A 26,714-nucleotide genomic window follows, 5' to 3' on the forward strand; every position below is an offset into this window, starting at 1 on the left:
AACAATTAAACGCATCATTGACAAGTTTGAACTGCATGGAACGATTTGTGATATTCACAATGGATGATCAGGAAGACAGCGTACAGCTACAAGTCCTGCTTCGTCGGATCTCGTGTTGCAAACTTTGTTAATTCTCCACAGAAGTCTGCTATGAAAATTGCACGTGAAGTGTGGGTTAGCAGTACAAGTGTACGAAGAATTCTGAAAGCTGCAAAGAAGTTTACATTCCAGGATTACTGCACACGGTTAATGACGGTCGTCATCGCCGAATGCAATTTTTCAAATGGTATCAGCAAATGGTAACTAATGACGAACAATTTGTGATGAAGGTAGTGTGAAGTGACGAGGCACAATTTAAACTTAATGGAACCGTGAATCTGCATAACAGTGTACACTGGGCACCGGAAAACCCGCATATTTGTGCGGGTAAAGCGGTCAATCTACCAGGGGTTCATGTGTGGTGCGGATCATCATCTATGAGCTTAGACGGACCCTTTTTCTTTGATACTACTGTCACTGGAGAAGTATACCTGGAAATGTTACGCACATCAATTTTGCCAGGTATACGCGCGCTTTATGGAGCTAATGAAGAGGTCTTCTACCAACAGGACGGGGCGCCACCACACTACCACCTACCCGTATGAGTTTTCCTGGACGTCAATTTTCCGGGGCTTTGGATTGGACGAAGAGGGCCCAATAAGCTCGCCAGGTCTATCACCTATGGACTTCTACTTGTGGGGAACTGTGAAAGATAACGTCTATCGACGTAAGCCATGCACGCTGCAGGAACTTCGCCAGGAGATTACAGCTACATGTGCAGCGATCTCCATTGTAACACTGACTGAAGTAGTTGCGTCGTTTTCTTATATGTGTAGCCGACAACGATGAACGTTTTGAACATGTAAAGTAATCATGTGCCAAACTGAAGATTTACAACATGTGTGATCAATTATTAAATGTAAAATAAACACATAAGCAATACTTTTCGTTTCTTAAAGTGCGTATACATTTTTCTGGCGGACTCTGCAGCTCTGGCACTATTGTAGCGTGACAAACCCTTGTGTTTTGTGTTTGTTTGTTTGGTGCGAGACTGACTGAGTACAATAAAGTACGGTTCTTTAGTTTTACAGCTTATGTAACAGTGAATAGAAAAGAAAAAAGATAAAAGAAGCTTTAGAAAACTCGGTACTCCCAGTACGCCTAAAAAACGTGGTCACAGTCGTGAAGTAGATGAAACAGATACTGAATAATTCACCCTAAAAAATGCACCAAAAAGACTGATACATCGATGCAGATGACAACACGATTTCAGAAGTATGAAAGTCAATGGATTATAGAACACAGTACTTGGTCAATTTCTATTAGCTTTTCAGAGCATTCACACAAAGTTGGCGCCGGCGGCGACACCTACAACGTGCTGACATGAGGAAAGTTTGCAACCGATTTCTCGCACACAAACGGCAGTTGACCGGCGTTGCCTGGTAAAACGTTGTTGTGATGCCTCGTGTAAGGAGGAGAAATGCGTACCATCACGTTTCCGACTTTGATAAAGGTCGGATTGTAGCATATCGCGATTGCGGTTTATCGTATCGCGACATTGCTGCTCGCGATGGTCGAGATCCAATGACTGTTAGTAGAATATGGAATTGGTGGCTTCAGGAGGGTAACACGGAACGCCATGCTGGATCCCAACGGCCTCGTATCACTAGCAGTCGAGATGACAGGCATCTTATCCACACGACTGTAACGGATCGTGCAGCCACGTCTCGATCCCTAAGTGAACAGATGGGGACGTTTGCAAGTCAACAACCATCTGCAGGAACAGTTCGACGACGTTTGCAGCAGCATGGACTATCAGCTCGGAGACCATAGCTGCGGTTACCCTTGACGCTGCATCACAGACACGAGCGCCTCCGATAGTGTTCTCAACGATGAACCTGGGTGCACGAATGGCAAAACGTCATTTTTTCGGATGAATCCAGGTTCTGTGGTTCATCATCATTGTCGCATCTGTGTTTGGCGACATTGCGGTGAACGCACATTGGAAGGGTGTATTAATTATCGCCATACTGGCTTATCACCCGGCGTGATGGTAAGTGGTGCCACTGGTTACACGTCTCGGGCACCTCTTGTTCGCATTGACCGCACTTTGAACAGTGGGCGTTACATTTCACATGTGTTACGACCCGTGGCTCTCCCTACATTCGATCCCTGCGAAACCCTACATTTCAGCAGGATAATGCACGACCGCATGTTACAGGTCATGTACGGGCCTTTCCGGATACAGAAAATGTTCGACTGCTGCCCTGGCCAGCACATTCCCCAGATCTCTCACCAACTGAAAACGTCTGGTCAATGGTGGCCTAGCAACTGTCTCGTCACCATGCGCCAGTTACTACTCTTTATGAACTGTGGTATTGCGTTGAAGCTGCATGGGCAGCTATACCTGTACACGCCATCCAAGCTCTGTTTGACTCAATGCCAAGGCGTATCAAGGCTGTTATTACGGCCAGAGGTGATTGTTATTGGTACTGACTTCTCAGGATCTATGCACCCAAACTGCGTGAAAATGTAATCATATGTCAGCTCTAGTATAATATATTTGTCCAATGAATATCCGTTTATCATCTGCATTTCTTCTTGGTGTAGCAATTTGAATGGCCTGTAGTGTAATAACGCGTGGATCTAATTTAAGGGAAAATACAACGTACGTGGAGTTAAATTTACAACTGCTTCAGCTGGAACAGGACACATGAAAATCTTTTGCGCACACATATGTTGCGTATACATGCGCTTACGTTCTGTTTGGTTATGATGGTAGGGTGGATTGCTGGCTGGTTATAAATTTCTGAACTCTGCTTTGCTTCCACATCTAAAAGTTCATCTTGCGGTGATCAACAAAAAGTTACTGCAGCTGAACCAGCATTAACATATCACACTGTAAAACATAATGTATCCTACAACAGTATGGACTGTGTTGTAAAACTGAATAAAATTATTTATCTCTTATTCTCTACAGCTAAAAGTACTCTTCTGGCTAGAAACAAGATGCAACGCCTAGTTATAAAAGTGTTGGGGCCATCTGCTATTAAAAATGCAGTAGAAGATCTAGACACAGACAACGGATTTTACTGTATAAAAACTGGTACTTCTAACAAGAAAAACGTGAAACTCTTTCCTTTAGTGCTACAATATTGTACAGCCAAAAAAGTTATTCAAAATGAGTTCATAGATATTTATGAAAATACCGATGATTTCAAGCAATTTAAAAGTCAATGGAAAGACAAATTGTTTCCATAATGTATATGAGGTAAGTGCCGAGAACACAAATGCTTTGGAGTTAAGCATTCCTTGTTTACAAATGTGAGAGATTTGGTACCAATATTGACTGTTGTTGTTGTTGTCTTCAGTCCTGAGACTGGTTTGATGCAGCTCTCCATGCTACTCTATCCTGTGCAAGCTTCTTCATCTCCCAGTACCTATTGCAACCTACATCCTTCTGAATCTGCTTAGTGTATTCATCTCTCGGTCTCCCTCTACGATTTTTACCCTCCACGCTGCCCTATAACGCTAAATTTGTGATCCCTTGATGCCTCAAAACATGTCCTACCAACCGATCCCTTCTTCTAGTCAAGTTGTGCCACAAACTTCTTTTCTCCCCAATCCTATTCAATACCTCCTCATTAGTTACGTGATCTATCCACCTTATCTTCAGTATTCTTCTGTAGCATCACATTTCGAAAGCTTCTATTCTCTTCTTGTCCAAACTAGTTATTGTCCATGTTTCACTTCCATACATGGCTACACTCCAAACAAATACTTTCAGAAACGACTTCCTGATACATAAATCTATATTCGATGTTAACAAATTTCTCTTCTTCAGAAACGCTTTCCTTGCCATTGCCAGTCTACATTTTATGTCCTCTCTACTTCGACCATCATCAGTTATTTTACTTCCTAAATAGCAAAACTCCTTTACTACTTGAAGTGTCTCATTTCCTAATCTAATTCCCTCAGCATCACCCGATTTAATTTGACTACATTCCATTATCCTCTTTTTGCTTTTGTTGATGTTCATCTTATATCCTCCTTTCAAGACACTCTCCATTCCGTTCAACTGCTCTTCCAAGTCCTTTGCCGTCTCTGACAGAATTACAATGTCATCGGCGAACCTCAAAGTTTTTACTTCGTCTCCATGAATTTTAATACCTACTCCAAATTTTTCTTTTGTTTCCTTTACTGCTTGCTAAATATACAGATTGAATAACATCGGGGAGAGGCTACAACCCTGTCTTACTCCTTTCCCAACCACTGCTTTCCTTTCATGTCCCTCGACTTTTATGACTGCCGTCTGGTTTCTGTACAAATTGTAAATAGCCTTTCGCTCCCTGTATTTTACCCCTGCCACCTTTAGAATTTGAAAAAGAGTATTCCAGTCAACATTGTCAAAAGCTTTCTCTAAGTCTACAAATGCTAGAAACGTAGGTTTGCCTTTTCTTTATCTTTCTTCTAAGATAAGTCGTAAGGTCAGTATTGTCTCACGTGTTCCAACATTTCGACGGAATCCAAACTGATCCTCCCCGAGGTCCGCATCTACCAGTTTTTCCATTCGTCTGTAAAGAATTCGCGTTAGTATTTTGCAGCTGTGACTTATTAAACTGATAGTTCGGTAATTTTCACATCTGTCAGCACCTGCTTTCTTTGGGATTGGAATTATTATATTCTTCTTGAAGTCTGAGGGTATTTCGCCTGTCTCGTACATCTTGCTCACCAGCTGGTAGAGTTTTGTCATGACTGGCTCTCCCAAGGCCGTCAGTAGTTCTAATGGAATGTTGTCTACTCCGGGGGCCTTGTTTCGACTCAGGTCTTTCAGTGCTCTGTCAAACTCTTCACGCAGTATCGTATCTCCCATTTCGTCTTCATCTACATCCTCTTCCATTTCCATAATATTGTCCTCAAGTACATCACCCTTGTATAAACCTTCTATATACTCCTTCCACCTTTCTGCCTTCCCTTCTTTGCTTAGAACTGGGTTGCCATCTGAGCTCTTGATATTCATACACGTGGTTCTCTTCTCTCCAAAGGTCTCTTTAATTTTACTGTAGGCAGTATCTATCTTACCCCTAGTGAGATAAGCTTCTACATCCTTACATTTGTCCTCTAGCCATCCCTGTTTAGCCATTTTGCACTTCCTGTCGATCTCATTTTTGAGAACAGGCAAAATACGGCGCTGCGGTATATAAGAAAACAGGTGTGTGTCGCAGTCGATAGATCGATTACTACTGTTACACTGGCAGGTTATCAACATTTAAATGAGTTTCAACATGGTGTTATAGTCAGCGCAAGGGCGATGACACACATCATCTTCAAGGTAGCGGTCAAGTTGGGACTTTCCCGTACGACCACTTCACGAGTGTACTGTGAACATCAGGAATCCGCTAAAACATCAAATCTCCGACATCGCTGCGGCCGGAAAAAGCTCCTGCAAGAATGGGACAAACGATGACTGATGACAATCGTTCAGCGTGACAGAAGTGCAATTCTCCTGAAAATTACTGCAGATTTCAATGTTGGGCCATAAACAAGTGTCAACGTGCGAACCATTCAACGAAACATCATCGGATTGGGCTTTCGGAGCCGTAGGCCCACTCGTGTACTCTTGATGACTGCACAACACACAACTTTACACCTCACCTGGGCCCGTCAACACCGACGTTGGACTGTTGATTACTGGAAACATGTTGCCTGGTCGGACGAGTCTCGTTTCAAATTGTATCTAGTGGATGGACGTGTACAAGTATGGAGACAACCTCATGAATCCATGAATCCTCCATACCAGGAGGGAACTTTTCAGGCTGCTGAGGTCCTGTCATGGTGAGGGGCGTGTGCAGTTGGCGTGACATGTAACCCCTGATACGGCTAGATACGACTCTGACAGGTGACACTTACGTAAGTATTCTTGTTCATTGTGCATTCCGACGGGATTATGCAATTCCAGCGGGACAATGCGACACCCCACACGTCCAGGATTGGTACAGAGTGGCTCTAGGAACACTCTTCTGAGTTTAAGTTTCCGGTGGCCACCAAACTCCCCAGAAATAAACATTATTGGGCATATCTGGTATGCCTTGCAACTTGCTGTTCGGAAGAGATCTCCACCGCGTCGTAGTCTTACGAATTTATGTACCGCACTGCATGATTCATGGTGTCAGTTCCCTGGAGCACTACTTCAGACATTAGTCGAGTCAATGCCACGTCGTGTTGCGGCACTTCTGCGTGCTCAAGGGTATTTAGACCGGTGTACAAGTTTCTTTAGCTCTTCGGTGTATGTGAGTAATATACTGAATCTTAGAAAACTAACTAATAACAAACAGCCTAACAGTTATGTTGTGGAGGACAATGAAGGAGCAGTCGTCGCCTTTGCGCCCATGACGGTATGGTGAAGTTTTTTTCGTTAAGGACACTATCAATTTCAGATGGCAAACAGCTCTGTGACCATATGCTACTGATACATCAATCTGACACTGTATTATCAGACTTCCTTCCAAGTCAGCTCCTAACTCGTAGAACTCTATCAATAACGATTCTCCACCTGCCAAGGTCCGAGAAGCGGACCGCAAGTTTTGCAGAGCCCAGAGTCTTGCCTTTCCGGTATAGGCACTTACACTACAGTGGACACCGAGATTTCGTTACATGTGACAGTCAGTGTAGCCATGTAGGTTCTAAATGGTCAGTTTGCATCCATATTTACATATTAATGTACGGCATAATATGAACGTAGAAGACTCATTCAACGTCATTATGACGGACGGATAGATCGTGCGAATGACCCCTGGAACACGAAACTAGCAAACAACTGACTAACAACTAACTCTAGAATGAATGTAACATATTCATTTTGTGTGGTCTGTACTGTGTGTGGAATACAGAATTAGTTAACATGTCATCCTGTTCTGTGAACTCTTCGTGCTTGTCATTCATCCTTAGATCAGGAACCAAGCCTATACCAAGAAAGAACCTGAAAAATATGGCACGATATTTCTATGCAGTGCTTCAGACAAATCTGCGATCCTACGTTCCCTGTCTCATTGTAACCTGTTATTCTATGAGCCTACTTTTTCGTTTAAAACTTGTCATTAACTCAAAAGGTGATGGGTTTTTGCAGACGCAGTCTACTTCTAATAAAATTGTTTCTGCCATTACTGATGCAATATGCAACAGAGACGAGTTTTAAGTAAATTTAAAGGTTGCTGCACAGTCTGTATTTGTTAAGACATAAAAAGTTCAAACGACAAAAGTCATTACACTCTGTTCTATAAGCCAGTTTATAAGACGTCGTGGTCTCCTGACCTTCATTGCTTACATATTCCCTCCTCACAATCATATTCCGCACATCAAGACGCTTCATTCGAACCCAAACTCGATAAGATAAAGTCAATGTTGTATGAATCCATGTAAACGATAAGCAAATAATTAGTAAATCGCAAGTGCTCACCAAGATTGAAATACTCGAGGCTGGCGTACTCACACACATTCAAGACACGACAATCGCAGGGGCTTTTGGTTTGGGAGAGGCAAACCGCATGCTGCGGGGCCGGTCCCTTCAGAGGATGAGTCAACCTATCTTCGTCGGTCGGCGACCACCAGTAGAGCAGACAGCGTTTGCCAAGTGAAAGGAAGAACGACCCAGTGTTAGACTTAAAAGCAAATTCCGCTACATTGTGTGGGAGAGCCCAGCCTATGTATTCTTTACAAATATAGCACGCAGTTTCTGAGGTTTTCACAGGGAGACAGCAAACGCCAAACGCCGATGCTACAGATTACCGGATTGGTCGCCTTAAACGAAACATCATTCTCCCGCTTTAGAAGAGCAATGCTGATTATCAGACGATATTCCTGACGCCTTGAGCTGAAGGAGTAGTGGAAGAGACCGAAAGATATACTCCTTCACGTCTGTCGTGGAGAGGGGCCGTTCTGTTGTCGCTCTTGGAGTGAGAACACGTAACGAGAGCGTGTGCGCTCAAACGTGTACTCAAAGAGCGAGGAACAAGTCTCTCTTCAGTACTTCACTGGGAGAGCACCTCTGTCAAGAGCGAGTCGGAGTGCGACTCTATATTGTGTCCTTGCGATTAAGTGTTGTTCACTGTGTTAGTTGCCAAACTTACTGTGCGGTGTGAACAGACAGAGTTATAGTTAAATGCCGCAAGCAAATTTTTGAGTGGCAGCACGGTGGACTGGTTATCTGACTGGTGTACCACGCCAATAGTTAGACTAGGGGCGAATAGGAGTCCTTGACTTCATCAAGGCGTAGGGAGAGTTGGGTTGGCGAAGGTCAATCCAGGTAGGACGAGAGTTATCTTATTTGTCAGCAGCGAGTGGCACAGATAGCAGTCATCGCAGCTTATGGTATTGTGCGCTACAGCTATTGCGAGTCCCATATTTCCTCCACAACAGTACACTTCACTGCATTTTGCGCGCAACAGCCTGGACCATACCTAGCAACATTCTAATGGATAATTATTCAAGTTGAGTAGGCGCAGCTCTCAGCCATTCTGCCAAGTCAATAACAATCTTAAACTTTGTATAGAAATTTCGTTAGTGAATCTTGTCCTTAAGAGGTAACTTCAGAAAAGAACCCGGAAATAACTTGTTCAGTTCATAACTAAAAGTGCCATTGTGATTTCTCAGAATTTTTGCAAAATAAATAATAATTTTCGTTAGTTTCATGATTTTCTTACACTAACTAGCACTATTCCAGTACCCAAGTATCCCACTAGTTACATAAGAAATTTTGTGAATTTTGTGTCATTTTCTTACAGCGGACGACTCCAGAAGATATTTATTGCTGAAAGTTTTTCAGGCATTTCTCTTTAGAATATCAGGAGCGTCTGTCTGACTTCTGTAATAGTGATGAGGTGGAATTTGCATCTTGCAGGAGCCACAGGGTAAAGGGTACACCTCAGATTAATCCGTTGCACACAATGACAGAATAGCACCCACACGCTCGCAAGTTTGGAGTTCTTTTGTAAATGAATCTACAAATGCAGTATTCCAGAGTCAATGGAATACATACTAAAATTATTCATTTACATAGACAAAGAATCGACCTAGAGCAAGAATCCGAAACGTAAGCTGAAATGAAAGGTATTTGTTTGCATAGATACACAGAGTGGCCAGAAAAAGGCTAAAAAGCTTGCAAGCGTGTTTCAGGATATGTTATGCCGAGCAATAATCGTTAAGAAAAAAAAAATTCGGTACCTTGCACTGTTTCCGAGTTAATTAGCATTGAAGTTACTCAGTCAGGCTATTGCACGCGCAGATTCAAGCTGTCCGCCAAACGGGTTCTTTGGGTTTGGTTTCCTAAAACCGAACAAGTGAGCGATACAAAAATTGGACGTGGCACGGTAGTAAGTATAGAATTCGGATAAAGGCTGAGCAGTCTCGTGTGTTATCATCAACGCTCTGACAACAACTGACACTAATTGTTTAAGGTGGGCCACTTGAATTTGCTCCCGCATGGGTCTGATTGGCTAAATTCAGTGCTAATCAACTCGGAAACTATGCAACACATCGAAATTTTTTCTTAACAGTCATTCCTTGCAAGCTTTTCAGACTGGTTCTGACCACCTTGTAGAATCGCTCTGACTCAAGAACCCACAAATTATTGTAGATATGTAAGTCACTTAACTGTGTGCTAAAATCATCATGATCAACCGCAAGTAACAAAGACACTGCATAACGCAGGATCATTTGAGGAGGTAGGAAAAAGAGAATTAATTATCCGTGACAGGTAAGGAACCGCGTTCGAATTTCAGCCGGGATACTGTTTTAATCAGTGAGAGATTCGTTATGGAAAGAAATGCTTTACACGAAATGAGACGTTTTATATTGTTGCAGTTATCACACACTGTAGAAGTAGATTCGACATAATGCATGAAGTTTTTATAAGAATGCCGTAAGGAATCCCTCGTATCTTTGCTCAAGAAAATATCTCGACAGCCTGTTAGAACAGTCTATGGAGACGAAGGAAAACCGATTTAAAGGGTACTATTGACATCAGGATTTTAATCTGACTCCTTCTGTGCTATTTTGCGCCACTGCCGTAAAATTAACGTAAAAAGACCTATACTAAAGAAAAGAAATGCTGCATTACTCAACGAACGAAGACCACCGGGTTGAGTTGGTACCATGTGCAACACCAGGCTAACGTATGGCTCAGGGGAACAGCTCCAGGACAAATCATCCATGTTGAAATCCGCTGCCTTATAATCCCTCCATGTGTATGCCGCCTGCAACACAAGGAGGCACGCTGTAGAAAAGAAAGCAGGCAACACTGGGAACCAGTCACAAATATCAGACGATTGCTGTTCTGACGGGAGTGAAATGATCTGTTTCATACTTACCAAGGGTCGAATATTTCTGATGGGAATAAAGGCCAGTTGCAACACTTTCAGATCGACCCTTTATCAGCGCTGAATTTCTAAAATGTCAGGCGTTGGAACGCACTTCTTCAACCATACAACAATCCCTGCCTCCTCCCTCCTCTGTCATAAATCGCAAGTTGCGATTTTTGAAAACTTGTGGTAAAACTTGCTATGATAAGTTATTGTTTACAAAATACCGTTCTGAAGCTCAAGTTTTTGAAATATAATTTCTTATAATCACAGCAACAAAATTACAAGACTTAATATAAGTAATAGGTAACACACACACACACACACACACACGCGAGCGCGCTGTACCTCACCCCATGCCCTTGCTAATCGCATCACATTGGTCATGAATTGTGACGTTCACTCTTGCCGGCGCAGCGGCGAATTGCACTTACATTGGGATTTAGTACACCTGTACTATTTTAAATTCCCGTGCCGTCTTGTTCCAGCCCGTTTCGGCAGAAATTTAGACCTACCCTGTTGATGTTTTTCTACTTGTCGTCTAAAGTACACAGTCCCACATAACCAGTTTGATAAATTTCCTCTACTAGAAAAAATTTACCTATAGGATTATCTACTTTCTCCTTCATTTATATTAAAACTTCTTCTGCACGTAGGTTACACGAGTCAGCACCAAAGACATTGCGAAAATATGTTTAGGGACAGGTGAGACTTACTGTCCTTTCCAGTCGTCTGTCTAGCGAAGAACAAAATGTAGGCCTGCCTAACAGGATTCGTGAAGATATCGTTGCCTCTCTTTAAGTTGCCTCTCTTTCAAAGCTTGTCGTTCAAGTCCCTAAGCATCCCCATTATACTTCTGAACGAACTGCACTGGCCTACTGCGATTCCAGCAACGTGTCTCAGAATTGGTTCAGTTGTATGTGCTTGACAAGGACCATAAAGCATCACTCTGAAATTGCTGTCTTGTGTGCGGTTTCTTTTCCTGTTCTACGAAAGATTGTCAAAAACTTCCACACAAACCTGAGTCTTCCGTTAGCCTTCCAGCTACGAGGAGTCGTTATAACGTTTTAATTATCACCTCTTTTAATTATCACCTCGAGAAAACCAATTTGCGCCCGTGAAATTCGGCGATGCTGTTGATTGTTACATATTTTTCGAAACGTAGGGCGACTTGACGAAGGTCTCGGTTCTGGAAGTCTGCTTCCTGAATAACCAAATTTTCGTCATTCTATAAATACTTGCCATGGGATTATTTTTTCACGCGGGGAATGAAGAAAACGTCGTCGGGTGCCATACCAGAATAATACGTGGTACGGGGCAGAATTTCATTGCCCAAAGAAGGAGTATATGTGACTGTGTCTTAAGCAGTATGAGGTGAGGCGTTGTCGTTGAGCAAAAACACCGCTTGTACAGTCTACGCCGACGCTTCTTCTGGATGATCTCCCGTATCTTGGCCAGAAGATTTCAGCTGTATGCTCCTCTTCCGTTTTGCCACTTACGGACATAACCTATTAATACGACACTACAGAAGTGCGAAAAAACACTCAGTACTCGATGGTGGTTCGGTTCTTGGCGAAAGTGGATCAAAATTTTTCAGTTCATTGAAAATATCTGGTCAGAGCTGCTGAAAGACTGTAACTTGTAGTGATTAAAATTAATGAACTCTGGCATACAGCTGGGGCAGGATAGAGTGACATACCCGTATCTGTCATCTAAGCTTAGTTTGACTTGATGTTCAGCCGGTTTACAGCCGTTGTCGTCATAGGTGGTACCTCCGTGTAATAAATTTCGCATTCTATGTACCCCCAAATCAGCAATAAATTTAATAACTTGTTGTTCCCGCTGTGCTGTATACACACAATAAATAAAATTTCGTTATTTGCTAACTGTCCTGTTGTTACAGTTTTAATGGGCAGCAGTGCAGGCAGTAAATACTCACCCGCCTTGCAGTGTTGGGTTCCGCGAAGCATTTCAGTCTGATGTTGACGGATCCATAGTCAACTGCTTGAAGGGATTCTAATGACACCATCTCTGCTAGTATGATCAGCATAAGAGCCTTGCTGAAACGAGATTTCTCATGAATTATAGCGATTTTACGTCATCACAATTACAGCAACATTTTCAGTTTGAGAATGAAAATACTATTTGGCAATGTTGATAGAAACAGCAGAACTGAATTTTGCTGTGCCTCAAGTCGTTAATTATGCATGAAATCGCTGTTACTCATGTTATGCGAAATCTGTTAAAAATTAATATTAAAAAATTAAAAACTGAGAGCGACATCTCTACAGGAACAATCTGCAGTAACACTAGCACGTGTGCTGTGGTACGTGTTTATTCCAAAATTCTGTTAGTCGATCGCCACCTCCCCCCATCTCTCTATACACCTGTTCCTCTCCCCCCCCCCCCCCAATATGTGTATATTTCCTACTCGTTCCTCCTCCTTCTCCTGTTGACCTTCTCCACCTCCCACTCGCTGTCCTTTCCCTTTCGCCCTTATCTCCGTCGATCTGTTCTTGCCCCCACCCTGTCCTTCTGTCCATCTGCTCCTCCACACTCCCTCCGTCCACATGCTCCCCCCTCCCCCCCCACTCTGTTCATCTGCTCCTTTCCCCTGTGTCCATCCCCTCCTCATCCTCTATCTTCTGTTTATCCCCTTTAAGTCCATGTCTACCTCCAACCTCTCTCTGCCCACTTCCTCCTACTCCTTCTCTCTTCACATTTTCACCGTCACCCCAACAGGAGCTTGATGGTTTTTACCCCCACAATATTTACTTTGAGATAGAAAGTAATACGTGAACAAAGTTTCGTCGAAAACGATACAGGAGTCCAGAAGGTGCTTTTTACCTGTGGCTTTGCACACGTACTAACAGTCACATATTATGTTTCATATACATTTAACAGATTTCACACAGTATTCGTACAAAATTTGACCAGTATCTCGTGCGAATTAGCACCCTGCGGTTTCGTTTTCACGCATCGCAGTGTTTGTGATGTCACATCTCGTGAACTGTGTGTAGTACAACGATATATTTTCGCAAATATATTCAGTGGTATATGTAAATACTGTCTGCATAATGTGCTGCACATAGAGTTAGTAGTAAAGGAGTAACATATTTAAAAGTCATATCTGGTGTGGCAGTTTTACTGTGTGAACAGCGAAAATATGTAGTAAGAGAGAAACGTTTCTCCTTTCATCATGTTGAAGGGGAATCATCAAGAAAAAGTATCGTAAGGATTGAAATTACTTGTAAAGTTTTTTGGCGGTCGCTAAGTGCTCTCATTCTCAAATACTGGATGAATGAAGTCTGGCTATTTGCGCGTCGTGAGCTACACTTCTTTTTTACCCCCATCCTTTACTGAGGTAGGTTGTTCTTACACACAGTGGTTCTTTCCAGACAATAAGTGATAACGTGTACCATGGCTGGTAGAAATCGATCCAGTGGTTTAGGAGGAGATGGGGAACAGACATACTTCCATCCAGTTTCATAATATGTATGGTTTAAACTTTATGAAAGAAACTAGTAAGCAGAAGATAATAGTCAATCGATTGTTAGTCAAACGATTTTCATTTGTTACTAATGAAGCATGCTCTACAAAAGGAAAAATTGCAAAGTGTCTGGATTGCCAATAATATTAACGACATGACTGTCGAATGAAAAGTAAAGTTGCAATTGTGGAAGAATATAAAACTGGCTCCAGAAACTCTATGGGAAATTCAGAGACATAAAATAATATGCGCTTTGGCCAATGATTCGAACTGGTGTAACCTACAGTCGATAACGCTGGTCAACAACCGTTCTGGTAAAAAGAATGTGAATGCTATTTTTCGCTCATTTGTGGATCCTCAGTTCAAAACTAAAATTAGTTTCTGGCTATCGGGCTTAATTTTCTTCTGACCCTCTTCCATCTTGTCTAATGAAACCCTTGGAAACGCTGCAATATGGTTATTATTCAGTGGCGTCACTTAAATATTCTGCGGATTGGTTTATATTTTATTGTTTTATCAGACTATTCTGACCCACCACAGCCACGGCACCAGCCGTCGCATCTGTCTCAGTTAAGAGGTACCTACAATTTGTTAACGGATCTAAATGTGTGAATGTCGGCCTGGCGCCAGATAGTGACAGACGTGTTAACTGAAGTGGAGGATGTCCAACGGCTCGGTACGGAGTGCTGTATTATGACATACATTGTGAGGAAGATGGTGACTGAATAAGACCCGTGACTTACTCTTATTGACGTCTATACGTTTGGAAGAAAGGTATCCACAGTCGATATGTTTGCAGAAGCAATGCTGTAAATAACTTTAGGAGGACACACATATACTCGTACATTAAATATGCAAGTTTCGTCAATTTTCGTGAACTATTCAGAGTGTTAGTGGCCACGACAGGCAGATTTTGTCCCTGGTACACATACAACTGCAAACTATGACTTTACAGGCTATTTAGACAAGTATAGTGGAAGTATGAGACAGTTAGAACAATGTATAAATGCCTGTAGTCCTCTACTGCCAAAGTCTATAACAATTGATCCCATAAACAGATAATCTGTAGAAGTCGTATATGCAGATGGTATACACATGTACGTCGTTGCTCCTGTAGGGTTGAATGTGATTCATGCTGAATTTAAGGCCTGTAAAAGTCTATTATTTGCACAGTATTGTAGAACTGAATGAACGAAATGTATATATAAAAATATCTACAACAAAATTTATCATATTTCCCCCAACCCCATTCTATCAATGAAGTGTTTTATAGTTCACTGAAATTGTCCAAAGAAGAAGCACATTAAAAAAGTCACACAGACTATAGCTACATTCCAAATATCATTGTATCCATCATCGCTACCTAGGCTGGGCACAGTGAACAGAGATCATCAAGGGCCTGTGCATCAAGCAGTACTCTGATTCATTATACCATAGCATAGGACTACTGTCAACCTGCTGCTGTAGCTAATGCCACCTGGGGGGATAGGTGGGTTAACAGCAAAGCCATATCCCTCCAAGCCTTATGTAACCAGTCTTGACTGCCTGACAGTCAGCCTCATCAGCCTGCTCAACAGTCCACCCCACCAACCCCCATGACCACCCCTGGACCATCGCATCGTGATGGTCGCCACACTCCATCCCACAGCTGCGCATGTTGGGTGAGGTCACAGCAACAGCAGCCAAGTCCTTAGGAGCAGAAGGGCTCTAGATGCTTGCCCACACACAAGCAGATGAGGAGGAGATAATAGTAGCTCCAGTTCCTTCGTCCATAAGCAGTCAGTGCCCAAATGTGAAATAAAAGTTAATAAAATCCTATAGCTGCTATAGCTCTAAGGGTAGATGCTTTATTCATAAAAAAATCTGACCAACTTTCTTAGATGTTGTGACTATACACATAAAAATTGTATACATAGATTATTTATGGGAAGCAGTTGATAGTTTATTCATTCATTCAGTTGTGTCAGAAATTTCGAACAGTAAGAGTGTCAAAACGCATAGCAAGACAGCTTTCACCTGAGGAGATGCCGCCCAACATGAAATTAACGTTATTTAACCTTACTTATACGCTTATCATCAACGCCAGCATACACATCAGTGTGGGAGTGATGATAGATCGTGAGTTTCATCCAATGGTGGTTTCCTAAAATCCAGAATATGGATATAGCAAAGTCGCGTTATCTGTAAATGAGTAGATACATCTATGAAACACATCAATGCAGATTACCTTCTTGTTCCACAGAAATACCTACTCTGCATCAGTGATTATGGCTGATATATGATCGCAGCAACAGTCTTCTCACCAAAAATTAAACTGCATAGTGAGAGAGAGTGAACTGAGCTACAAGAGGATACTTTTAAAAGTCTAATGTACACCAGTTACACGGTCCAATGTGCTCTAGACCGTCGATTAATCGGCAACTGCATGTCCATCGATTGTAGGAGCAAATATGAAGCCATCTCTTGGAGTTAGCATGCATAATTTCTCATCCACCAGAAGAAATCATCGCTGAACTTTATGATTCATTTTGTAAGATCAGTACAGGTTCATATGTGTGAACCAACTGTGCCAGATGTAGGCATAGAACTACATTCGTATTTAAGTATGTTCACATATTTTGCTGTATTAAATTATTTGTAAATACTAGCACACTAGTGAAAATGTATAGTTATCACTGTGGCTGAGTGGAGAAACTCCACTCGCTACAAGGGCCTCGTAGTATCTGTTTCTGCAATGATACTGAAAACAACAAGAGGAATAGATCTCTACTTTCCAACAATATAAGTACTATAATTATCAGACCATCTGACTGCAGAAAGACCAGTGTCGTTCCTTCATTGTCAACACATCCTGAGGGGTCTGCTTTGAGCATGATTGTGTATTCTCAGAAACATTATTTCAGCTCAAATACCGACTATTACAGGAGATTTTGCATGACCTAGATGAAGTAGCCTACCAGAAATTCCTACTTCAAGATCGCAATTTTTCTTTGCTGATTACCGGTTTCGGCTCATTACCAAGCCATCAGGTCAAACTAAAATGTTGTTCAGTGTGTGACACTCATTACATATCGTTGTCTGTCACACAGACACTTCCTGGTTCCCATTACAAATGATAGAAATGACATCTTGTTTACATCCACACATGGAAGTTGCAACTATCATAACTGTGAATCGTTTGTACGTGTCTGTAGAAAAATGGGCACTGTAACAATATTTGATTAGTGATTAACACTGTTGAGTTACACCACAAACAAAAATTTTTACTTTAGGGCGACTTAGCTCTAGAAATACGATGATGTGTAATGAGTGTCACAAACTGAACGAAATTTTAGACTGATATGAAGATGGCCGGTAATTTTTATCCAAACATGTTTAAGTCAACAGATCGCATTTCTCCCCACACTGACAATGTCAAACAATAATATAAATTTCAGACCTCTCCGCATAGTCTCATGAAACAAGGTCATATGACACTACTGATGGTGTTCCATCTGTCGAATGGGGTCGTTAAGCTCAGCAGCCCCCCACCATGCTATTCAAGAGGAGTGGACCGTGTACCCGCATCAGGCTTCACTATCTCCCTCCTCTGATCATCGTCGTACGACACAAACACGACACTACCTACGCATCCATTAACTCAGCTACACTCTATGTACTGCATCTCCACAAGGAAAGAGGCCAATGTGCGCGAACGAAGCATACCCTTTCCGACACATGGCTGAACTCACCCCATGGGACATTCCAGCCAATAATGCGATACGATTTTTACGTTTTGACTGACGTGTTTAAGTACTTGTTGTCAGCCTAGATGGCTTCCATGTGGAGGTCGCGGGTTCGGTTCCCGGTACTGCCAAGGGATTTTTCCTCGGTAGGAGGACTGGTACAGGATGCACTCAGCCTCGTGATGCCAGCTGAGGAGCTATTTGATCGAGTAGTAGCCGCTCCATGATCTGGAATGCCTACAAAACGGCCAGGAGAGCAGTGTGCTTATCACGTGCCCCTCCATACCTACGCAAGACAGAGGATGACAAAACGGGTAGGCATCCCTTGGGCCTTCACGGCCTGGCGAGGATCTCGTTGATACATTTATTTCTTAGGATATTTTGCAATATCATTTAATTGGAGACGGAAGGCAAGTGGGGCTTCAAAAACTCGATTCTTGGATTTTAGCATATTTGAAATGCCTGGTATATCCTGCGTGAAACAGTTTTGTTTCACATAAATACGACAGTTTTTTCGTGGGATATGATGGTTTTCCTGACGCTCTGTGCAATCTGGGGACGGTGACAGCAAGGCTTATGGCTGGGTATGTGCAGAAGAATCCTATGGTCCTAATGTCACAATTTCCAAATTAGTGTGTTTTGGGCATGTCCAGAAGAGAATGGGGTCCAGCTGAGAAGATTATTGAAAGTAAAGTCAAAAACAGTATTGGAAGATGGCAATAAGATAGGTGGTAAAGGTCGCCTGGCAAATGTTGAAATATCGATTACAGGATTATTATGACTTGGCCATAAGAAGAAATGTAGGGAATTTTGAAAACATGAAAAAAGCTGTATGGGCTATCTTTTTCCACAAGCTTTCCACAAATGAAAATCCAGTGCACGGTCTTTGCCCGAATGTTCCTGACACTTGGTGGAAGTACAGGAGAAGTGCCAGATGTGACAACAAACATTCTTTACCTGCATCAAGAAGGAATTAAATTAAACTCATATTGAAGAAATGTCTTCATGAGAAAACCCAAAATTTAAATGAATATGTGAATTCAGTCATTTGGAACGGGTTGCCGAAAACTGTATTTTTTCAGCTTACAACCCTAAAATTTGGTGTATATGATGCACTTTTATGCTTCAGTGATGGTGTAATTAGAAAACTGGATGTTTTGGAATTATTGGGAATGAGATCTAGTGGATATACTGCAAAATCCTTGGTGCAAATAGCTAAAGAGATAATCCGTAATGCAGGTATTGCTAATTTAAAATGCACAAAAGAAGGCAGACAGAAAAGAAGAGGGACCAAGAGAAGAAAAGATCAGTATGATTCAGATGATGCTCAGTGTGGTGCAGGAAAATATTAGTGGCAAGTAATTCTCATCAATAACTAACTAGAATTGCATATTAAACTTTAAACGGGTTTTTCTCAAAACTACATTTTTTTTACTTTCAGGTACCATTATTTGATAAACTAATGGGGCTAGGAACATGAAATTTGGTTAATTTGTACTGCACATCGTAATAAGTTATTACAAGTAAACTGACAACCACCAAACAATCAGTAACTGTGCTATAATAATTAATGTACAAAAACAGTTAAATTTTACTAGTGAAAGAATAAGATTTTTTCCTTCAAAACCGTAAGAGGTATTATGTTCATTTACTTGTACGTTGAGGCATATATGTTATATATACGCAGTAAAAATTTCATTGTTTTATCACTTATAGTTTTTTTGAAAAATGTACCTATTCAAAGTGTAAAATAGCATTGGCAGAATTGGGATAAAAATTGCCTTCCGTCTCCCCTTAAAGCGAAATGATAAGAGCTATACAATTTACAATTCATAGTAGACAATATAATGCTGCTATGTAGCTTCCTTCATCACGAACTTCTAAATTTGTTAATATGTAAGAATCAACACTGTGACAGTGTTCTTAAATATAACACCATGTAGTTTCCTTTGATATTTACCTGAGTTTCATTGACCACAACGAAGCGCCCATGTTGCAGAGGTGCTCCTTAACTACCTGTCACGATACGAATGGCAGTACTGTCGATGCCAATGCAGTCGGCCATGTCTGGGGGATCAGGGAGGATTAACCTAAGCGCCTCAGCTGGCATTTGTTGTTTACCTGCAGGCTATTGCACATAGTGGTTACGTAAAGGTATTGGTAAAAGGACGACGCATTTCTGTTTCTAAAGCCTACTAAAGTGAGAAACAGCGCATGTTTATCAAACGAAAGCTGAAGAACTACAGAAGGTCATTTCAAAACTTAAAAGCAACAAAGCGTCCGAAGAGAACCAAATAGTGGCCGAAATATGGAAAAAGGCTGACAAAAATGCATGTACATCGTGTGTTTTCGATAAAATCTGCAAAGAAGAAGAGATCCTCACAGAATGGAGAACAGCTCTCATTCATCCTATCCACAAGAAAGGTTTAAAGACAGACCCCAACAATTACAGAGGAATATCACTGCTGGATATAACATACAAGATTCTTTCTAAAGTCCTTTTGAACAGGGCAGGGCTGCAATTGGACCTGCAAATTTGGGAATACTAGGGAGGTTTTAGAAAGATTAGATCATGTTCGGAACGAATACTAAACCTCAAAAACATCATGGCATACCAAAAATGAAGGGCAAAGACATACGTAATCTCCTCCATTGATTTCAAAAAGCATACGGTTCGATTGATAGAGAATCTCTATTATCAGGCCTGGAAGAAATGGGTTTGGATAAGAAAACAACTAATATTATGAAAGCGACCCTTACAAATACATTTTCGAAAGTTAAATTTATGGGCGAATTATCGGAACTCTTTGAAATAAAAACAGGAGTGCGACAGGGGAATGGGCTCTCACCATTAATGGTCAGTTGTGCGCTTGAGAATGGAACACAAATATTAAGAGTGGTATAAGATTGGGTTGCAAAATGAAAGAACCTTAAAGAAAAAATTGCACTGCTTTTGCAGATGATATGGCCCTGTATGCTGAAACAATGGAAGAAGCACGGGAGCAAATCCTTGAACTAAAGAAACAAGCACCTAAAATAGGTCTGCCCATCTCCTTTGAAAAAACTGAGATCTTGACAAACATCAAGCACTCATGTAAATACATCAAAGTTCAAGAACAAAAGAATTCAAATATCTCGGAGAATGGATTAGTTGGAATGCTGCGGAAGGCAAAGCAATGGAATCCAGAAAAGACAAACTTGAATTGGCCTTCCAACTAATAAAAAATACATACAACAAAAACTCCATTTCATGGTGGTCCAAAATAACATATTACAAGACAGTGATTAAGCCAAAAGCACTGTATGGAGCAGAAACACTAAAGATGAATTTCAAAGGCCAGATGGAGAAACCTGAGCTTAAGGAAAGAAAAATGTTACGAAAAATCGTAGGACCAAAATTTAAAGACGATAAGATTACATACATCAAAAATGAAACTCTCTACTAGAAAACTGAAAAACTTTCAGATACTCTGAGAAAAAGGAGAATAAGTTTTTATAGTCGTCTTCTCAGAATGAATTCCAACAGATTATCTAAACAAATCTTCGACTTTTTCTGTAACCGCAAAACGAAACCCAATTGGTTTAAAGAAACTGAGAAAGACCTAGCAGAATGAAAGATTTCAGAAAATTCCTTTATCGATCGAACAGCCAAATTAATTACTAAAGATGAAAACATAAGGTTCCAAGACAAATCTACACAAAAGTCCAAACCCTTCATCACGGAAGAACAGAGGAAAAGAAGATCAGAAAGAATAAAGCAATACTGAGCTCTAAAGGAAAAAACTACGCACAATGAAATGGTTGAACCAGCGTAGCCGGCGTGGGTGGCCGAGCTGTTCTAGGCGCTACAGTCTGGAACCGCGCGAACGCTACTGTCGCAGGTTCGAATCCTGCCTTGGGCATGGATGTGTGTGATGTCCTTCGGTTAGTTAGGTTTAGGTCGTTATAAGTCCTAGGAGACTGATGAGCTCAGAAGTTAAGTCCCATAGTGCTCAGAGCCATTTGAATCATTTGATCCAGCGTACCCCAAAGAGGGTAAAACGACGGAAGAAAGAAGAAGAACGCTGATTACAGATGAGCGACTGTATCCGTTCTCAAGAAAATTTGAAAATGATTCACTGTAAAATCAATAATGGTAACGACGTCTTATAATACCATGTAGGCTTTGTGCAAATAAACTAAATTGGTCTCTTGGTGTACGCGGGTAACACGGTAAATGGAAGATAATCTTTGTCCTTTGGCCTTTCTGATAGCTTGAACAATGCTGGCGACGTTTTAAATAATACTGCCTGTGTAGGAATGGCAACCCACTCTTTCTCAAGAGCCGAAACCAGAGAAGATAGAGATGTTGGACGCTGCAGCCTAGAGCGAAGTCGACGATCTATCTCATCCCAAAGGTGTTCCAGTGGATTCAAGTCGCGATTCTGAGCAGGCCAGTCCATTCAGGAATCTCATTGTCCACAAACCATTGCCACACAGATACTACTTTATGGTGGGGTGCATTGTCATGTTTGCGCAATACACAAAGCTGTAAAATGTGTTCAAATGCTTTCGCATTTAGCCTTTTCTTGACTTCTGCTTCTACATGAACACTCTGCAATTCACACATTAATGCCTCGCAGAAGGTTATTCGAACCACCTTCAGATTCTTTCTCTACCATTCGCGTCTCGAACTGGGCGTAGGAAAAATGAGTACTGAAATCTTTCTGTACGAGCTCTGATTCCTTTTATTTTATTATGATGATCATTCCTCAGTGTGCAGACGGGCGCCAACAAAATATCTTCACGCTCTGAAGAGAAAGTTGGTGATTGAAATTTCGTGGAATGATTGCGCCGCAACGAAAAAGTCTTTGTTTTAATGATTGCCTCCCCAATTCGTTTATCATATGCGTGACACTCTCTCCCCTAGTTCGTGATAACACAAGATGAACTGTCCTTCTTTGAATTTTTTCGATGACCTCCATCAATATTACCTGGTAAGGGTCCCACACGGCATATTAATACTGTAGACAGAGAACAGGCAAATGTAGTGTAGGAGTCTCTTTAGTAAACCTGTTGCATCTTACAAGTGTTCTGCTGATAAGGTGCAATCTTTAGGTAGCCTTCCCCACAACAGTATCTATGTGATCATTCTAATCTAAGTTGGTCGTAATAGCAATTCTTAGGCAATTATTTGAATTGGCAGCCTTAAAATATGTTGACTTATCGTGTAACTGAAACTTAACGGATTTTTTTTCGTTTTGATCTTCCATTTTTCCTTATTCAGAGACAGTTGCTACTTTCGCACCATAAACGAAAGTTGGAACTCTAATAGTCGCAACTATTTATTTACAGCTCGTACAAAATAGATACGCGTTTCAAAGTTTTACTGGTCTTCAAAGTAGTCACCAGCGTTATGTATAACCTGTTGCTAGCGATGTGGAAGTCGTAGGATACTCTTAGCAATGCCAGTTGTGTTGACAGTTCGAGCGGCGCAGTCTATTGCCCGGCGAATTTGTAGCAGTTCTGAAGCGAATGCCGTGAAGTGTTTCCTTCAGTTTAGAAATCGAGCTGAACTTACGAGGGCTTAAGTCAGGGGAGTGCAGTAGGTGGTGTAGCACTTATCAGCCCCATCAGTCAAACAAATCAGTAACAGCTTGCACTGTACGTGCCTGAGCATTGTCCTGCAAAATGATGATCAAGTCGTGCAGAAAGTGTCATCACTTCTGTCCCTATGTTGCTCGTTTTTGGAACACAAGCTACGACCAGCTTAGAGACAGAAGTGATGGCACTTTCTGCAGGACCTGGCCATCATTTTGCAGGACAATGCTCAAGCACGTACAGTGCAAGCTGTTACTGATTTGTTTAACTGATAAGGCTGCTAAGCGCTACACCACCTACTGCACTCCCCTGACTTAAGCCCTCGTGAGTCCAACTCGATTTATAAACTAAAGGAAACACTTCACGGCCTACTACAAATTCGTCGGGCAATAGACCGCGCCGCTCGAACTGTCAACACAACTGGCACTGCTAAGAGTGTGCTACGACTTCCACATCGATGACAACGGGTTGTACACAATGCCGGTGTCTACTTTGAAGGTCAGTAAAACTTTGAAATACGTATCTATTTTGTACGAGCTGTAAATACATAGTTGCTTATATTAAAGTTCCAATCCTCGTAGATATAGTATCTTATTCATTTTGGAAATGGTTTTGATCTTCTGATAACTTTACTAGATGGTAAATGAAAGCATTATCCGTAAACAATCTAAGAGGGCTGCTCAAATTGTTTCCCATCTATTTTATATAGTTTAGGAAAGACAACAGCCTGTGACACTTCCTTGGGGAATGTTATATATTACTTCCGTTTTACTCTATGATTTTCCGTCGATTACTACGTACTGTGACCTTTCTGACAGGTAATCGCCAATCCAGTCCCTCAACTGAAGCGATACTCCATAGGCACGCAATTTGATTAGAAGTCTTTTGCAAGGAACAGTATCAAAAGCCTTCTGGAAATCTGTACATACGAAGTCAGTTTTGTGATTCGTGCCATTGCGTTTCACAAGAACAATATTTTCTGAATCAGTGCTATGTGACAATAGACCGTTAACTTCGAAGTAACTGACACGGTTCAAACACAGTACATTTTCCAGAATCCTACTATAAATCGACGTCAGCGATATGGGCCTATAATTCATCAGATTATCCCCATTTCCTTTGTTGAGTATTGGCGTGACGTGCGCAACTTTCCAGTCTTTAGGTACAGATCCTTCGCAAAGGGAGTGGTTGTACATGATTGCAAAGCATCGGGCTATTATATCAGCACATTCTCTTCTGAAAGGAGCCAAATTGATATACAATCTGGGCCGGAAGTTTTACCTTTCTTAAGGGATTTAAGATGCTTCGCTAGACCTACTACTACTTCTAAGTTACTCATGCTGTTGTTGGTTCTAATTGTGGAACATTTACTTCGTCTTCTTTGGTGAGTGAAATCCGGAACACTGTGTTAAATGACTTGATTTTAGTGGAGCTGACACCGGTAATATTACCAATGCCAGGTAAGTTTCGAGCTTCAGTAAAAAATCGCCAGTCTTAGAGATATTGTGTTCTTTTAAATTTGGTATGCTTTTTCGGTTACTTGCAATAGTGTTATGGACTGTTTTGTGTATCTTGATGGATTAGTACCATCTTTTATTAGTTTATTCAGTGTAACTCTTCCCACTTTCTGTTTCTTTTAATGTAAGCCATATATGGTCTACAATTACATAGTTATCTTTTTTTTTTAATACACATATTTTACGTTTACTTTTGGCGGATTTGGATGTTGCAGTGATCGGTGGTTACTAATCCCTGTAACAGTCCCTATTTGCTCAGTATTATTTATTACTACTAGGTTAAGTATGTTTTCGCAACCACTTACACTTCGAGTGGCCTTATAAACTAATTGCTCAAAATGATTTTCGGAGAAAGCAATTAATACCACTTCTGACGATGTTTTGTACCTGTCATTGGCTTTACACGTGTGTTTTCGCTAACATATAGAGTGCAGATTGATGTCACCACGAACTATAATTACATGACTGGCGTACCTATTTGAAGAGATACGTTTTCTTGGAACCGTTTAGCAATTGAATCACCTGAGTCAGGGGTTGGTAAAAGGAACTAATTACTATTACATTTAGGTTGTCAAGAATGACCTCTACCCACGCTAATTCACAGGAACTATCTACTTAATTTCGCTACAAGATAAACTACATACAGCAACAAACACCCCACCGCCAGCTGTATTTGCCCTCTCCTTTTGAACACTATTAAGTCCTTTGACAATATTTCAGCTGAACTTACCTTCAGTTTTAGCCAGCTGTTGGTACCTGTAACGATTTGAGCTTCACTGGTTTCCATTAGCGCTTGGAGCTCTGGTTCATTCCCTACACAGCTAAAACAATTGAAAGCTACAATACTGACTATTGCTCTGTCTACCCTCTTCATTTGTTCATCGTGCACCCTTTGAGACAGAAACCCTTTCAATATCTTCCCGAGACCTTCTAACCGGAAAACTGCCCATTTAATTCCACAGTGCCACTGTTACCCTTGAAACCACCAGCTGTGTGTAATGGGCCCCTGAACTATTTAAGCAGAATCTGAAACCCCAACAGCTTAAGGAGTAAGTCGAGAAATCTGCAACCTACGCGGTCGCAGCACCGTCTGAGCCGCTGATTTAGACCCTCCACTCAGCTCTGTACCAAAGGTCTGTAGTCGACCTGTCAACGGTGTTACAGATGGTGATCTCTGCCTTCACCTCGCAACCAAGACTGGCAATCGTTACCACACAGTTAGCCGCCCAAAAGCGGAGACAGTCGTCTTCGGTCTGGAATCTTATTTATGTGTCCCGCTTCGAACAGAGACCTGATGACCAGCGAATGTGTGTCTGGAGACGCTTGGGACTATGGTGGGAAACCAACCTAGCCATCGCTCTCCATGTGGCCTGATATTCAGGACTGATTGCCTGGGGTTCCGTTTCATTTCATGGCAGGACCCTTTTGGCTGTCATCCGTGCACAGTGGTACGCCGACTATATTCAACAGCCCGTTTTATTGCCCTTCATGGCAAGCCATTCTGAGCTTACGTTTCGGCCGGATAATCCCGCCTGCACACGGCGGGGGTTTCTCCTGCTTGTCTTCGTGCTCGCCGAATCCTACCTTTGCTGGAAATGTCACTGAAACTCTCCCGAATTGAGAGCGTATGGAGCATCATGGGCAGTGCCCTCCAACAATCTCTAGATTTTAACGATCCAACGCGCTAAGTGGACAGAATTTGGCACGATATCCCATAGGAGGTCATCCAGCAACACTATCAATCAATACTGTTTGGCCTGATCTAGAGCTTTGTTCTCAAGAAGCAAAAGAAATATATTCTGCAGCCAAAATATTCCTCGCGAGGGAACAGCACCCATACTGATATCTAACAATTCTCATTTATTTTTCAGTCTAGGTTGCACATTTTTTATTACTTGACATGTTTCCATCTCTCTAGATCATCTTCAGATCTAAAACAAAATGAAACTAACTAGTACTTCATACCGTGGTAAATAATTGTACATAAATGTAGAATTTACCTGTATAG

At 41.6% G+C, this 26,714-nt stretch overlaps 1 protein-coding gene across 2 annotated transcripts in view; it reads right to left on the reverse strand.

Moving 5' to 3' along the window:
* Positions 1-19,665, reverse strand: part of LOC126336168 (uncharacterized) — a 43,863-nt gene extending 24,198 nt beyond the window's left edge. Inside the window, exons 1-3 of one of the 2 annotated variants that reach the window (XM_049999662.1) lie at positions 19,570-19,665; positions 12,334-12,454; positions 10,154-10,289 (exon numbers count right to left, since the gene is read on the reverse strand). In XM_049999662.1, the coding sequence (XP_049855619.1) occupies positions 10,154-10,289; positions 12,334-12,454; positions 19,570-19,601 (289 nt within the window). In that variant the 5' untranslated portion in view covers positions 19,602-19,665. The remainder of the gene's footprint in view (positions 1-10,153; positions 10,290-12,333; positions 12,455-19,569) is intronic. The other variant, XM_049999663.1, reaches the window with a different exon arrangement.
* Positions 19,666-26,714: the final 7,049 nt, after the last annotated feature.

The sequence above is a fragment of the Schistocerca gregaria genome, chromosome 2 (genome assembly GCF_023897955.1).
Source record: "Schistocerca gregaria isolate iqSchGreg1 chromosome 2, iqSchGreg1.2, whole genome shotgun sequence".
In the NCBI taxonomy this organism is placed as follows: Eukaryota; Metazoa; Arthropoda; class Insecta; order Orthoptera; family Acrididae; genus Schistocerca; species Schistocerca gregaria.